Source organism: Pituophis catenifer, unplaced genomic scaffold (assembly GCF_029215685.1).
Source record: "Pituophis catenifer annectens isolate HBS135680 unplaced genomic scaffold, rPitCat1.0.hap2 SCAF_2, whole genome shotgun sequence".
NCBI classification, from domain to species: Eukaryota; Metazoa; Chordata; class Lepidosauria; order Squamata; family Colubridae; genus Pituophis; species Pituophis catenifer.
Genome location: NW_027256882.1, coordinates 199,757,266 through 199,774,719, shown reverse-complemented (window position 1 = coordinate 199,774,719; position 17,454 = coordinate 199,757,266). Strand labels below are relative to the sequence as shown.

The 17,454-nt window shown below is 38.5% G+C and overlaps 1 protein-coding gene across 2 annotated transcripts in view; it reads left to right on the top strand.

Moving 5' to 3' along the window:
* The window catches only part of GNE (glucosamine (UDP-N-acetyl)-2-epimerase/N-acetylmannosamine kinase), a 56,702-nt gene that overhangs the window by 23,141 nt on the left and 16,107 nt on the right, over nucleotides 1–17,454 (top strand). The window contains exons 1-5 of one of the 2 annotated variants that reach the window (XM_070938522.1): nucleotides 3,679–3,889; nucleotides 10,257–10,465; nucleotides 12,271–12,722; nucleotides 13,233–13,385; nucleotides 14,886–15,098. In XM_070938522.1, coding sequence (XP_070794623.1) covers nucleotides 10,302–10,465; nucleotides 12,271–12,722; nucleotides 13,233–13,385; nucleotides 14,886–15,098 — 982 coding nt within the window. In that variant the 5' untranslated portion in view covers nucleotides 3,679–3,889; nucleotides 10,257–10,301. Of the gene's footprint in view, nucleotides 1–3,678; nucleotides 3,890–10,256; nucleotides 10,466–12,270; nucleotides 12,723–13,232; nucleotides 13,386–14,885; nucleotides 15,099–17,454 lie in introns of those variants that run through there. The other variant, XM_070938521.1, reaches the window with a different exon arrangement.

Genomic DNA, 17,454 nt, shown 5'->3' with positions numbered 1-17,454 from the left:
AGGTCACCCAATTGGCTTTATGCTAAAAACAGGACTAGAATTTACAGTCTCCCAGTTTCTAGCTTGGTACTTTTAACCATTACATCAAACTGGCCTATATAGAGAAATTAGCAAGTGAAAATTATATATGCATAAATACGCTTGCACTCTAAGTAATGATTCAATTGCTCCGAATATAGCATGAAATGGAATCTAATAAGTCAATGTTCATTTGCAATCTACTGTAGCATCTAGAGTGTTCTTTGGGCACATGTACTTTAATTCACTGGCTGACCTTTTGACTAAGTATACATTGCATCATTAATCAAATTGTTTGCGCGTACATACCTTGAGTTAATATTTACTAGGTATTTTCTCTTTCAAGAATCTGGAATGTCAACAAGGCCATACCACTCATTCATCAGTAGAACTTTCCTCTCTCTTTAAATACACCTTTATCTTGTCTCTGGTAAAATGTGTGTGTGTGTGTGTGTGTGTGTGTGTGTGTGTGTGTGTGTGTGTGTATGCTTTCTAGTCACTTTTTGGTCCTGGCAACTTCCAGGATTATTCCCTATGGTTTTCTTGGCAAGATTTTTCAGAAGTGGTTTGCCACTGCCTCCTGCTTAGGGCTGAAAGAGTGGGTCTTAGGTAAGGTGGATGACACCTTGCCTTAGGTGTCATCCAACTGGTTTTGGCTTAAGACAAGATTACAATCACAGTGCAGGATTTCTAGCCTGGTGCCTTACCCACTACACCAAACTGGCTTCCTTCTGGTAAAATAAAGGAGAATTTATCATTCTCTTCCAAAGTGCAGTATGAAATAATTCCTTTGCCAGTGTTACTAAAATGATCAGCTGCTTACAGTATCTCCTTATATTGCTGCTGCCCCAAACTGGTTCCTGATTCCTCTTAATACATAGGAATATATATGCTTGGTGTATATACCCTTGGTATTCTTTGCTCATTCCTTCTCCCAGGGGAAACCTGCCACCATAAGGGAACACAGCAAGATTTGAGGAGGACAAAGTAACATTTATATGCATGGACATTGCTAGATGGAGTACACAGAAATAAAATTGACTATATTATTGGCACAAGGAGGTATAAATGGTCAACTATTACAGCAAAAAAAATGAACAGGTTATTTAGAATTAATGATACGATATTGTTGCCATTACAGAAACTTGGTGGGATGAAACCCACAAATGGAACATACAGCTAGAGGGCTGTTAAGTTAGTTGTAAGTTCCTATTTTCAGTGCTATTGTAACCTTGAACAGTCAGTAAATGAATGATTTTAAGTCAAGAGCTACCTACATGTGAACACCTAGGTCTCTAGAGAAATCTATATTGTTGCCAAAGAAGTAAAAAAAAATGAGCAGCAGAAAAGTGAATGGGCTCAATTGCAACAGTGATGAGTGCTCTGTTGAAGATCTAAAAAGTCTGATTTAAAGATTTTTAAAAATCTAAAACATCTGGAGGTTTAGCCACCTAAGAGTCACTACAGACTTGATAGCACATAATAAATAAACAATTATTAAACCAAAACCATTCTATACCATGCCTTCAGCAAACCATGAGATATATATGCCTTCCAAATACCCAGGTATAGTATAGGTGGTACCTGGCTCAATAGTAGTAATTATGAGAGGGATTTTGGAGTCCTAGTGGACAATCACTTAAATATGAGCCAGCAGTGTGTGCAGCTGCCAAAAAGGCCAACAGACAATTCTATACTGCATTAACAGAGGGATAGAATCAAAATCACATGAAATATGATTTATAATGCCTTGGTAAGACCACACTTGGAATACCGCATCCAGTTTTGGTCGCCATGATGTAAAAAAGATGTTGAGACTCTAGAAAGAGTGCAGAGAAGAGCAACAAAGATGATTAGGAGACTGAAGGTTAAAACATATAAAGAATGGTTGCTGGAATTGGGTATGTCTAGTTTAAGGAAGAGAAGAACCAGGGGTGACATGATAGCTGTGCTAGTTGACACAAAGAAGAGGGAGTCAAGCTATTCTCCAAAGCATCTGAAGGCAGGACAAGAAGCAATGGATGGAAACTAATCAAGGAGAGAAGCAATTTAGAACTAAGAAGAAATTTCCTGACAGTTCCAATTAATCAGTGGAACAATTTGCCTCCAGATGTTCTGAATGTTCCAATTTTTGTTTTAAAGTTTTAAAGAAGCAATTGGACAACCAGGTATAAGGCTTCTTGCCTGAGCAGGGGGTTGGACTAGAAGACCTCCAAACTCCCTTTCAACTCTGTTATTTTGTTATTCTGTTATTCCTAGACTCATTATTGTATGCCTCCAAATAATAGAGCACCCTTTATCAGTATCATTATTCAATTATTAGAAATGGAATATAAGCAGAGTTGTAAAATAATTTATCTTTTTAATATTAACCTAATTATTCTTTATCTGCCTTTGACAACTAGAACACAACACAAGCAGCCTATTTCAGGCTAATTCTATTTGTATGTACAAATAGAACATACATTGTGTGTTATTATACATTGTGTTAATATTTTTAATTGACTGTTAAATTTCAAAAAGATATAAAATACAAAATAACAAAAGGGGGGAAATTTGAGGGGGGTAATAAAAAAGGGAGAAAAATGTCAGAAAAATGATCAGAAAAAAGGGTTGCCTTCCAACTTTCTTGAGTACAGGTACAAATATATAATAAACTTTTACTCTAAGATAAAATAAGAAACAAAAATATCATATATAATATAGAAATTAAACAATCAAGATAACAACAAAAACATCTTATTCTGTTTAAACATAAGCATAAAAATGTGTAGGGTATCTGGAGCAGATTCTCCTCTGTACAATGGTAGCAATCTGGTATCCACAGGACATTAAGCTAAAAGTGGAAGATGAGTTTAAGGATTGTATGAGTTCAACAGGGTCATTCTGAAAAGAGCATACATTTATGTTATATTCTAACCCGCATATCAAATTGAAGTTATCTTTATTATGGTCCAATATTATGATTAGAAGGGTGGAGTACAGTCAGTTATAAAAACAGAGCAAATATGTAGTTTGACAATATTAATGATAAGCCAAACAATATGAAACAAAGTACATATAAAAACAAGTTGAATTCATCTGGAGAACAGCAGATTGAAGAATATTTATTTATTTGTTAAATTTCTATGCTGACTATCTTTCTCCAGACTCCAGGCGGCTTTCAACATTAAATTGCCACTTTCATTTAAAAAAAAAAAAAAATCTATTCCAGACAGGCTGCTGCAGACATCCAAGTTTTAGATCTGGAGAAATCAGTCCTTTGAGAGACCAGAGTTTTAAACTTGAGTTTAGAAGAGGGATATAAAATTCGCCGCAAATGATGCAATTCAAAGCGCTGGCTTCAACTCTCTCTCCCTTTCACTGTTGGAGGAAATGTGTATTTTATTCGTTTTGTTTGTAATTGAAGATGACAAAAGTGCACACACCAAGAAAGGGTTAAACGGGCTCAGTTTTACCGAAGCCAAACCACGGCTCACCCAGAGCCTCGAAGAAGTGGCTAATCTAAGGACGCCACAAGCGTCGCCTTCCCAACAGCAGATGGGAGGTGGCGGCTGCGGCTGACTTTGGAATGGAAACGGGGAGAAACGCCCGGCGAAGCAAACTGCCTTTTCTTCCCCGCTGTTAGAGAGAATAGAAGAGGCAGAGGCGGCAGTGGCAGCGGAAGGAAAGGGGCCGATCGCTTCGCAGCCGGGTTCTCCTCACAGCGCCGACACACACAGACACACGCGCCTCCCTCGAGAGGCTGCAGAGGCCGAGCCATATTTCCCCCCCCCTTCCTGCCGCCGCCTTGAGGCCTCTTCCTCCACAGGCCGCGAGGACAGGCTGCCTCCCGAGGTTTGGGGAGGGAAGCGAGGCGCGTTAAAGAAAGGTAAAAGGGAAATGTGGGGAGGAGGGGGAGAGAGAGAGAGAGAGAGAGAGAGGGAGAGGTGGGCCGCCTTTAATTTGCTTCGCCTGACGCTGGCGCGGCGGAGGCGGGAATGAGCCGCTGCTTAGCGCAGTCCTGTGGAGGGGAAAGTGAAAGAAAGCATCCCTGACCGGACGTGGCATTTCGCCGAGGCCTTGCTGGACCTCTGCGGGGTAAGGGCGGCAGCAGTAGTAGCAGCAGCCGCCGCCGCCAAGGCGACGGGCGCTGTTTGTTGTTCCTCCCCACGCTGCAAAAAAAAGCAACCCTTGCCCCAAAGAGATAGCGGTCCGATGAAAATAAAGAGCATCCAGCACCCGGGGATGCATCTGTCGGAGGCTGGAGGCTCCTTTTGTTTATTTGATCCCTGCAAAAAGAAAAGTGGCTGGGGGAGGGTGGGAAGCCCTATCTGATCTGGAGCCGAATATCATTGGAAGCAATGCTTTTCAGCCTGGAGCATTTCATCTCTGTCTTTTAACTAGGCGGATGAATTGAACATCCTCCCCTAAAACAGATGCCAGGTGGATTGGTTTTTGTTTTTGTTTTTAAAGCGATGTGGATTGTTCCCCTACCTAGGCCACTTTAGGAGCAAAGTGGTGGGTTTTGCTGGCGTTTCATAATCAGCAGCGCTACCTGCAAGATGCTCTTTACTGAAGGTTTAAAATTTTGGGAGGAGGAATCGGGCCAAATAACTGCACACTACTATTCTGTAGGGTCTAAAAATATATATGTGGTAATAGTGTTTCATAATATGTCAACAACAAAAGGTAAAGTAAGGTAATTTGATGAAGGTAGCAAAAATAAAATATGATTGTTTCAGGATAAAATAAAATATATGTATAAAGAGCAGAGTATCTATGGAGATTCTTGGTCATCCAGGTCATGGTTGTCCCAAAAATGCTTTTTCAAGAGGCAATTGGACTTTCTGGTTTTGTTTTGTTTTGAAGACCTTTCTTCAGAACTGAAGAAGCTTGGATGAGAAGTGAAACATTTTCAAATAAACAAAACCAGAAAGTACAGTTGACTCTTGAAAAAGCACTTTCAGAACTGAAGAAGCTTGGGTGAGAAGTGAAACATCTTCAGAGATATAAAGAGCAGACTATATTCAGTATTTAAATATAAGTGAAGCTTTTGATCTGCAAAGCAAAGTCTTATGATTCAGGCTGTTGGAAGTCTTATGATGCAGATTGTGGGAAATATTTCTGTTCTCTCCCCCCACTTCCTTCTCTTTCAGGTCTATCCTTCATTCAGTGACTCTTTTATCTTTTTTTTTTTTTAAAGAAAGCTCTATACTTAAAAGACTGCGTCTGGGTAATTCATATATAACTGCATAATTAACCTTCATGAACATGCAACTCACAGATCAGTAAATCAAATTTTTATTACAGTCCTAGACTAATATAAGAAGGGTGGGATATAAATAATTTTAAAAGGTAAAAAATATAAAATACACAAAGTTAAAAACATTTTAAAAAGCAGATGTTTAAATCTAAAAAAAGAAACTTATAAAAAAGATAAAACATTAAATACAAACAAAACAAAAGTATATGGCTGACTGAATCTATCATAGAATCTATCATACTACAGAACGCTCTTAACTGACGAGTTAAAACTATTTTTTTTTTAAAAAAATAGGATTAACTTGAAGCTCATAAATGCTTAAATTTTCCTGGTAAGGATAAATTTGTCAAAATGAAGATACTAACCAGGTTATTGTATTTTTTAAAAAGTGTTTTAAAATCTGAAGTTGTCCATTTGTGGTGGGTGGAGTCTAGGGCTCATATAGGATACTAGGAAAATTATTTAATTATATAGATATCCCCATGAACTTCTAAGTAGACTGGAAAGCAAAAATGTTAAAAGTGTACAGTGGAGTGTTTTTTTCTCTGGTGGGAGTCCGGTCTATTAGGGCAACCTGGTCTACTCAATTATGGGACGGAGCATACTGCTTCCGTTTTTGCCTTTCAGCCCCCAGGGCTTTTATGTAAAACATAAATAGTACAATGGAGTAAAACGAGAGGAATAAAACCAGTCAGTTATCTTTGCTTTCAAATTCAAAGGCATCCAGTGTTTTCACTGCCCACCTTTCTGAAAGAATTCCACCACAGCCTTTGAAAAATACTTGGAAATGGCAAATGGCCCACAGTACAGCACCCACCTGCTTGCATCTGAGAGCAATGTAATTCAAATATTGTGTGTGGCTCATCAGTTACCAGTAGGTTTCTAAGTAGATTCACAGGACTGTAAATTGTAAAATCCTAATAAGGTTTTGAGTTAAGTCTGCCCATCATACTCCTATTAGTGGGAGATGCTTTTAATTTCTTGTCTCCAAGGTTTGGGAAATAGGGATCAGTTGTCCTTAGTGGCTGCCCCAATTCTGTAGAACTCTTTTTCTTCCATATACCACCAAAGTTAAGGTGACATTTCTCCACCCACCCCCACCCCCCCATTTGGGAAGGTGTTAAAATTATTTTCTGCTGGTCATTTGGAGACAACAATATTGTGCCTTTTTGTGTTACAATGGGCTAGGTTGGATTCTACTGTTACTCATGTAGTTTTTTAAGGGTTATATTACAGTATAAGGCTGATTCTGAGTTTTGGGAGAAAGTTGCTGGATTTGTTTTATGAATTTTTATTGTGAACTATCTAGAGTAGGTATGTCTAAGTTGCGGCCCATTGGCTACATTTGGCCCTAGGCAACTAGTAAAGTGGCCCTCACAAGATGGTAAACTTTTAACATCATGTGATTTATATACATTAATATTATAATATTATATATTTTACTGGTAGCCCTTGTCTTAAAACAGTTCATTTAGCGACTGTTCAAAGTTACAGTGGCACTGAAAAAAGTGACTTGTGACTTATGACTACTTATGACCATTGCGGCATCCCCGTGGTCATGTGATCAAAATTCAAAGGCTTGGCAACTGTCTTATATTTATGACCTTTGCAGTATCCCAGGGTCATGTGATCCCCTTTTGTGACCTTCTGGCAAGCAAAGTCAATGAGGAAGCCAGATTCACTTAACAACCCTGTTACTAAATTAACAAGTGAAATGATTCACTTAACAAATGTGGCAAGAAAGATCGTAAAATGGGGCAAAATTCACGTAATAAATGTCTTACTTAGCAATAGAAATGTTGGGCTCAATTGTGGTCATAAGTCAAGGATTACCTGTATATGTGGCCCAAGATCATTCCTCTTCATTCAATGCAGCCAAAGCAAGCCAAAAGGTTGGACACCCATGAGATAGATTTTGGGGTTTGGTTAGGGCGTATAGTACTGCAGTGCTGCTGTGGAAAACAATTCAGGTTTCCATCAACCAGACCTTTTAATTTTTTTATGGTAATTAAAACTTTTAAAACCTCACTTCAGATGCAGTCAGGGAGGAGTTATTCTTTCAAATATTAGTGGCCCTAAGATACAGGTAAACACCATCCTTACGAATTAGCCTTTAAACAAGTTGGAAGTCAGTGTAATTGATTTAAGTGTAAAACACTGAAGTCTGAAAAATGTGCACCAATTGCAGTTTCTAAATAGTTTCTAAAGTTGTTTTTCTCTAAATCAAATGAAAAAAATATTGCAACCAAACATGTCAGGTAAGATATATAACAAAAATCAATAGCAATTTGAATCAGAAAAAAACATGATCTGTGATGGTTGCATTCGGGAGTAGATTAAGTGATACATGTGTTCAATCTATCCTGTGCTCCTTATTTTCCTTTGTCATTATGTCTGACACTTAGGAAAACCAAATGAAATGAAGGGTGAAAAACAGGTTCAGAAAGTATTCATATTTTATTTCCATTGTTTTGCTATTTTATAGAATTTAATTTCCTACTAAGCTGTTGGAGTTCTACTTTGCATTCCATTGCTCGTTCAGCATTTAAATTGACCAAACATTTTTAACATACTTTCTTATTTAAAGGGTTAATTTAATTATTTGGCATATATCTAATTAGAAACCTACATAATACTAGAACAGTAATTTGTGAGTTAATAATTGCTCATTGGGTTCTTAGATGGACTTAATCTGAGGCAGATCTCACTGAATGCTAATATTTAATCTTTACTTGCACAATAAAGCAGAGGTAAGTAAGGTTTCTTTGTATTAAAGTGGAATAAATGATTGAAGCAAATTTGACTGCCTTAACTGTTAATAGAAAGTTGTTCTTTTGGATATTAAAATTTTTTTTTCTCTACTTTTAATTACTGTTCTGAGGAAAGACACCATTCATTCTAATTACAATATACAATTGGTTCTTGTAGCTTGTTGTCACATTTATTTGTTGTAAATGAATAAAACTGATCTGAATTAGTCTGAAAAATATTAAATGTCTGATTTTTATGTTCTTTATTTGAATAAAACCTCAATAATTTAGCTATACAATTATAGTACTCTTGTGGAGGGGTTGTATGAATTGTAGGAAAAATTATCTTTGGATTTCCAAAATTGTTTTCTAGTTATTTTTATTTCCCTTTAAGAGAAAATAAATCTTGCCTCTCAGTTACATGATCTCTGGTGTAAGCACTTTATATCATAAATGCTGGCCAGTTAACATCTGGCATTTCAGAATCTGAATCATGTTTATTCAAATATACACCATTATCTTTATTTCAGGGTCAAGCCATCCAGAGACATTTTGGAAGTTGGGAGGCCTTAATAAATTCAATAAAGTGAATAATTATTAGTGAAATGTGTAGGAGTGAGAGGAAAAAATCCTTACCGTCTTGGCTTGTACGCAGACACCAAGAAATTGGAGATTTGGCATGTTAAATATTTTGCTTCACTGAAAGGATTGAAAAGTTGTTTTTTTAATAGACTATAGTAGGAAGCTGTTTAGTTATTACAAATTTATAGCTGCTTTTCCACATGGTAAAGCAAAAATGATATTTCTGTATATTAATACTGTACAACAAAAATTTGAATTGTGATTAGAGGAGCTCCTTTCTCCAAATTTAAAGAAATAAATTCAAAATAAAATTAATACTCCAGAAAGATCTTAAGCATTTGTGCTATACAAAGAAAATTATATCTGATTCAAATAGCTGTGATAAAATGAGGCCTGCTGCGTAGGATGTGAGAATTCTGTATTCTCTTATTTGTGGGGAACTGACGAATAAATCTTTCTTCTTCTAGCAAAAATATGAGTAGTTCTATGTTGCTGTTTCCTTTCATTTCAGAAAAACTTAGCATGAGAAATAACCTTAGTGACAGATAAATAATTACAGAGGTATTTTTTAAAAGTAGAAAACACCTTACAAAATAAATATAGTTTTTTGTAGCAGTAGCAGAAAAAACTGAGACTTGACATAATCCTATCAACCAATTAGAGAGTAATTTAACCTTCTTTCCAAAATTTCCTTTTTCAACTGATCATATATTGTTTTATAAGAAAGTAATAGTTCCTTTTTCCCCTTCTGCTTTCGATGGACTCATAAACTGATTACTGAAAAATCCCTATTCATTACTGTACTTGGAACCAATTACTTGAAATACTTGGAAACCTTTAAAAATATTGTAGGCAGCATACTTTAAAATTTCAATGGTTAGAGGTTTTAAAGTGAATTTGATCTCAGCTCGCTACGATTCATCCATTAGTGTTACTGAAAGCACTAATTCTAAGTTATATCCTGTATAATTTAGCTTCAGTTGGTCTAATTATATTCAAGTGGCTCATAGTTTAAAAAGTGTGGAGGAGAATTGTGGAGCAAGTATTTCTCCATCACTGGTGCAAGAATTATGTATGGGAAAAATTGCATGTAGTTATATAACAAATAATATTTCATGAAATTCCATTTAACTAAGTTTTACCTCTAAATGCATTGTGTCATGATTTTTTTCTTTGCATATCTATTATCCTGAATGTAGGGTCTTCTCGATTGCAGTCATTCCAAACGGTGCCTGTCCCAGTTGATTATCTATTAGGGAGAAATCTCCACTCCTGAGTCATTACAGTTCTTTGACTTACATTGGATATAAAATTTATTTCTGGCCCAAAATTTAGTTAATTTCTTATCTAGTTGTGCAGTGGTTAGAGTGCAGTACTTCAGGCTACTTCTGCTGCCTGCCGACTGCCGGCAATTTGACAGTTCAAATCTCACCAGGCTCAAGGTTGACTCAGCCTTCCATCCTTCTGAGGTGGGTAAAATGAGGACCCAGATTGTTGGGGGCAATAGGCTGACACTGTAAAACCACTTAGAGAGGGCTATAGAACACTGTAAAGCGGTATATAAGTCTAAGTGCTATTGCTATTGCTATATACATCCATTACCGTATTCAATATACTCTACATGTTCCTAGTGTACTAATCCCTGTATAATTATATTCCAGGAGCTTTATTTCAAGACCCTTGCTAAGCAAAAACAAAAGGAAGTAATGGAGAAGAATGGAAACAACCGGAAACTTCGGGTTTGTGTTGCTACATGTAACAGAGCAGATTATTCAAAATTGGCCCCAATCATGTTTGGCCTTAAAGCAGAACCACAGTTTTTTGAACTGGATATTGTAGTTCTGGGCTCTCATCTGATTGATGACTATGGGTAAGAGGCATACTTTATTTCTTCAAACATGCTTAACTGGAATGGTAGGGATGGGTTTTCTTAAGATTGTTTTCTTTGTTCCAGGTTCAAAGATAGTCCTCACTTAATGGCCACAATGGGGCCTGGAATTTTCATTGTAAGTCATTTTGGTCACCACCTTTAGAACCATTTTTATGATGGTTGTAAAGCAAGTCATTGGTTGTTAAGCAAATTGCCATTAAGCAAACTACCTGATCATTAAGCAAATCGATCCTCCTGAATGGCATTTTTTGCCAGAAACTGGCAAAAAAAAGTCACAAATCATAGTCATGTGACCATGGTACATTGTAAACAGTGGTAAATTTGAGCTGGTTGTCAAGTACTCCAAATCATGTGATCATGGGGTGGCGGGTGAAGTGAGCATGCAGGAGTCAGAAATCTGCTCTACTTCTGAGTCAGAAGTATTTTTTTTTTAATCTGTCTTAACTTTGACCAGTTGTTAAGCGGCTGGTCTTTAAATGAAGATTACCTGTATTGATTTAGAATAAGTCCTGATCCTACAAATTTTCATGCAGTTGTCAAAGCAGATAAGAACCAATTCACAAATTTGAATCATTCCCCTCTTTTAATAATATCAAGCTGGTTTACCAGGAATCCGTATTTCAGATCTCTATCTTTTTAGGTTCAACAATGATACGATTTCCTGCTGTAATGATTCTGAAAATAGCAACAGAAACCAGTGATAATCTGTCCCAGTTCTTCATTTTTGCAACAGATATCTTTGAAGAGATGTTTCTTCATTTGCTAAAATGTATGCGTTTTTCAATAATTTCTGAAGTCAACATTTCTTAATATTTGGGAACAGGTGTCATGAGACTTAACAGATGCTTGCTATACCTATCTTGGAGGGGCACTGCAGATACAGATAGTTCTGGACTTATAGCCATTTGTGTAGAGACCATTCAGAGATACAACGGCACTGAAAAAAAGTGACCTAATGACAGTTTTTCACACTTATGACTGTGGCAGCATCCCCATAGTCACGTGATCAAAATTCAGGCGCTTGGTAACTAACATGTATTTATCATAGTTACAGTGTCCAGGGGTCACGTGATCACCTTTTGCAACCTTCTGACAAGCAAGATTCACTTGACAACCATGTTACTACCTGCTAACACCTGCAGTGACTCACTTAATAACGGTGGCAAGAAAGGTCGTAAAATGGGAATAAAACTCACTTAACTGTCTTGCTTAGCAATGGACATTTTGGGCTCAATTGTGGTCGTAAGTCGAGGACTACCTGTACAGCCCTTAAAGAATGGTTTTATTAATAATACTTTATGATGACGATGATGGCTGGTTCCACAGTCAGCCAGAGGTTTAGATTAGATTTGACATTTCTTATCTACTAGTTGAGTCCTTCCCATGGATCTAGGATAGGCAGATGTGGATGTTTAATGATGTTACAGATATCATCTCAGGATGTAAGCTATTCGGAGCAAAGCTGCCTTTTGCTATTGACTGATGTTGATTTTGTCAATGTTGATGGTGCTCAGCTGGTGCTCCAGTTGTTTTGGGATTGCACTGAAGGCACCTATTACTATTGGTACTATTTTTGCCACAGTCATGCTATTATTACTATTATTATTTCTATTATTATTAAATTTCTTCGGATCGAAATTATTCATATTACCTATCGTTGTCTTGTCAGAGAAATATATTGACTCTACCATTAATTTCAGTAACTAGCATACTGAATCTGTCACTTCGATGTTAAAAGTGTTTGTCAGTGCAATCTAAGCACTTTTCCTCTTCCCTCTTTTCAGGAATACCTACCGTATGATTGAACAAGATGACTTTGACATCCACACCAGATTACACACAATAGTAAGAGGAGAAGATGAAGCAGCTATGGTGGAATCCGTTGGTCTTGCCTTAGTCAAGTTGCCCGATGTGCTCAATCGCCTGAAACCTGACATAATGATAGTCCATGGAGACCGGTTTGATGCTTTAGCGCTAGCTACCTCTGCTGCCTTAATGAACATTCGAATTCTTCACATTGAAGGTGGAGAAGTCAGCGGGACCATAGATGATTCCATCAGGCATGCCATTACCAAGCTGGCTCATTACCACGTGTGTTGCACAAGAAGTGCAGAACAGCATTTGATTTCTATGTGTGAAGACCACGATCGCATCCTTCTGGCAGGATGTCCTTCGTATGATAAACTGCTATCTGCCAAAAATAAGGATTATATGAGCATTATTCGGATGTGGTTAGGTAAATGAGTTGTGTATGTATATGTAAGGCTACAATTTCATGCAGCAGAGTACAACCCATCAAATTGGTATTGCCCCATAATCTTATTGTATAATCCCAGGCACATAGCAAAAAAAGGTTTATCTGACACCTGTTGGAGTTTGCCATTATAATTGATATGCCAAACCATTACAATTTGGTTTGACTTACCAAAAATGTTTTGTCTTTGGATTATATATTAGAATTTATAATATATAAATTCTATAGCTGCTCCATGGAACAGAAGTCTAGATTAAATTTATCAGCAAACTTTTCACATTAGAATGTGAAAAGGGATCTTATTATGACTGGTCATAAATTGAGGCATCACATGACCAGATTTGACATTACAACTGTTTTTTTTTCTAAATGTCATTAAGAGAGCACCATGGTCATTAAATGAATTCTGTGGTTGCTTTTTTTTTTTTGTAACTCAGTTTTGCTTTTTAAGTGTGTATGCATGCATATAGTACATTTACATTGTTTTCACAGGTGAAGGCGTGAAGCCAAAAGAGTATATAATCGCTTTACAGCATCCTGTGACCACAGACATTAAACATTCTGTAAAGATGTTTGAACTGACTTTGGATGCCCTCATCTCTTTTAACAAGAGGACTTTGATTTTATTCCCAAATATTGATGCAGGTGAGTGATATGACTGTTATGAATATGTTAATGTACTATATTAGAAATGTAAAAATAGGTATAAAATTTAAGCGATAGTGCTATTATTATTATCCTTTCACTTCTTTGACACAAATACAGGTATCCTTGATTATCAACAATAATTAGGACCACTAAGCAATGTGGTTGTAAAGTGCAATTCACATGATTGTGGTGCTTAATGACACCAGTTCTGGGACTTTTAGTTGATGTTATTAAGCAAGTCCTGCACTATTATTAAATCCTGGTAGCTTCCCCATTGACTTTACTTGTGGAAGCTGGCAATGAAGGTTGCAAATGGTAATTGTGTGACTGTGAGATATTGCTCACAGTCATAATTCCGACTTGGTTGCCAAGCCTCCAGATCGTGATAACATGACTACAGGGATGCTGCAGTGGCTGGAGCTTTGAGGATGGTTCATAAGTACCGCTTATTCAGCACCATCGTAAATTAAATGTCACTGAACAAGTGATCGTTAAGTGAGAACTGTCTCTAATGAATATTCAAGGCCATTCAGCTTCCTTTCTGTCCTCTGATCCTTTATAGAACTTCCCCAGATTCCTATCCCTTTATGTAAAATGAAGTGGTGTCATGCTCCCCATCTAAAGTTTAAATCATCTTTAAGCCCATATTTGTTTTGCTCATAAAAGAGAGATTTAACTCCCAATCTAAGTCACATTCATCCTCTTTAACTTTTATTCTGATGTCGAATATATGATTAGTAACTAATCCAGGAATAAGATTATATGGCAGATCCCAGTTCTGTATCTGTTGGATTGCCTCATATTAACACAGGAGATTTTTAGAAACTGGAATGCCTTTTTGAAAGCTAAAAATACACTCGTGAATTAAGTGGAAGCCTTTTTTTCTGCTCATGTAGTCAGACATTTCTTACAAAAATATGCAGAATGTGGTACATAAAGTGTCGACCCTGAAGCTGGTCTGAGCAAGGCCATTTTCTGAGCTTCAGTGTTGCCATACTGGAGCTGAAGGATAGGGAGGGGGGAATAGAGATAGATGGGGTTTGTAGCCAAAACAAAATACTTTCTCTTGGGAACCAAGGACATTCCTACAAGTAGTCAGAGAGAGGAGGAGCGAAGTTACCAGGCAACTGGAAAACACAATGATTGGACCATGTGACTGATTGTTTGGGGAAGGGAGAAAACCTTTTACTTTTAATTAGGTGAAAACTGTGGGAATATTCAGAGTCGGTTTTCACCAGGCTGTACCAATATTATATATCCAATAAACCAGTTCTTTGAGAAATCTTCCTGCCTTGGAGTTCCATTTATTATGGGTGTATTACTTGGAACCCTGACATAAAGATTATCTTGAAAAGGAATTACAATAATTGATCAGCACTAAGATTATCTTCTGATTTCATTATGCAAAGTGGCTTGTAATAATTTCTGTATACTTTTATAGTCCTCTTACGCTTATTCAAAATACATTAAAAGTCTTATTGCCTTTTTTTATCCTAGGGAGCAAAGAAATGGTTCGGGTAATGAGGAAGAAAGGTATTGAGCATCACCCAAATTTCCGTGCAGTAAAAAATGTCCCCTTCGACCAGTTCATCCAGCTATTGGCTCATGCAGGTTGCATGATTGGGAACAGCAGCTGTGGTGTACGAGAAGTTGGGGCATTTGGAACTCCTGTCATCAATCTTGGAACCCGTCAGATAGGGAGAGAAACAGGTATTTAAAAATGGCAACAACAGCCTAGCACTAAGTTTCTTTGTTTTAACTGAAAACTTTCTGTAGCCGTGTCAAATTCTTTAGTGAGAGTAAGGAAAAACATGCATTTTTCATACTAGAGATAAGATTACTGTAGTCATGCTCTTAACTGGAACCAGAAATCTGTAGGGTGGAGAGAACTATCTGACAAACTGAAAGCTATTGTTTATGCAGAATTGATACGTGGTAGATCAGGGGTGTCAAACTTGATTTCATTGAAGGCCACATCAGGGTTGTGTTTGACCCCGGGGGGAGGGGCTGGGGGCGTGGCCAAAGTGGGCATGGCCAGCTTGATGTCACTCGTGTCAGGGGCATCTGTGATGGCCCAAACGCTCTACCAGCGAAAACGGGCTCCTGAGCTCCGTTAACGGGCTCCTGAGCTCCGTTATCAGCTGTGACGGCCTCCTGCTGCCCTCTGCCAGTGAAAATAAAGCTGGGGGGGGGGGGCGAGCTCCATTTTCACTGGCAGAGGGCAGCAGGAGGCCGTCACAGCTGATAACGGAGCCTGGGAGGCCATGTGTGATGGACAGCCAATCCTTTGCTGTTTCTAGGGTGTCCCCGTGGACCAGATCTAAGCACCCCGCGGGCTGGGTCCAGCCCCCGGGCCTTGAGTTTGACACCCCTGCTGTCGATAGTCCACAACGTATGACCGCAGTTGGGACCAGAATCTCCACTGCTAATCAAGACAGTTGTTCAGTGAATTATGCCTGATTTTACATGGGTTTTTTTTGTCATGATTCTTAAGTGAATCATGGTAGCTTTTAAGAGAATCACATGGTAGCTTCACGTGGTTAAGCAAATCAGGATTCCCCCATTGACATTGCTTTTCAGAAGCTACTAGGAATGGCAAATGGTGATCATATGATCCCCAGGACAATGCAACCATTGTAAATACATGCCAACTAACAAGCTCCAAAATATTGGTCAGGTGACCAATTGGTCATGGGGATGCTGCGGTGGTTGAAAGTGCAAGAACTGGTTGTAAATCCTTTTTTCAGGACTGTTGTAACTTGGAATGGTCTCTAAACGAATGGTTGTAAGTCAAGGACTATTTGTAGTTAACATTTCCTAGGCCTGTGATGGCGAACCTATGGCACACGTGCCACAGGTGGCACGCGGAGCCATATCTGTGGGCACACGAGCGTTGCCCTAGCTCAGCTGCAGCGCGCAAGTGTGTGCTGGCCAGCTATTTTTTGGGCCTTCTGGGCCCACTGGAGGGGTTCCAGAGGGTCTCTGGGGTGGGGGGGGGAAGGCTGTTTTCATCCTCCCCAGGCTCCAAGAAAGCCTCTGGAGCCTGGGGAGGGTGAAAAACAGGCCTAGAGGGCCCACCAGTAACTTTGTTGCTGTCGCGTGCCAAAAGCGGGGGGAGTGCGGGGGGGTGTCGCGCTTGCATGTGCGGAGGGGCAGGGCACAGGGGGCATTGAATTATGGGTATGGGTGCGTGCACGCGTGACCTCCCCCGCGCTCCCCCCGCTTTTGGCACGCGACCGCAAAAAGGTTAGCCATCACTGTCCTAGGCAGTGTAGAAAAGAGGCTTTCTTCCTGAATATCACCAAACAAAACTCTCTGCCATGAGCCAAAATGTTTTTGGTGTTCAGGCTAATTTCCACATTGCACTGCTATTGCACTAAATCTATCTTTTAGAATTCGGCATTTCCATGTTTGTCGAGTAAATGCATGCTGGTGCAGATGTACATGGTTTTATGTTGAAGGATTTATGGTTATGTCCTGCAACTTTAGCAGCAGAGAGTAACATAGAGGAGTAAGCTCCAATTGTCAGGTGGCTAAAGAATGATGGTTGATTGGATAGTACAACATAAGGCCTAAGTGAAGACTTCCAGTAGAATTTAGTTTCTGAATTTAGTTGCTATTTTCCCCTCTTTTCCAAACTGCTAAAACTGCAAGGGAAATGGAGAGGAGAATTTGAAACTTGGAAGGGAGAAATCTCACTCAACTTATTGATGGAAATTGAGGGGCAGGGATGGGCAGTTATTACCACTGTATCTCTATGGAAGCAAACCATTTTCTGACTTGAACAGGGGCCTGATTAAAATTGTAATTCATAATCAAGAAGACAAGCCTAGAAAAGCAAGGTAAAATTAGAGGAAATGTTTTCTTTTCTGTGGTTATTTTTCTCTTCCTGTGAAACAGAGAGCCTACTTACTTGTATGATTCTTTAACGGAGTGCACTTCTGTGGGTAATTGCTTTGTGCAGTTAAGGGGCCAAATAGGCAGGCTTATATTTTAATTTCTGTTAAGGCTGAGAATGCTGGAAAGGTTTGTGGTAATATAATGAAATGCATTATTTGTCCATCAA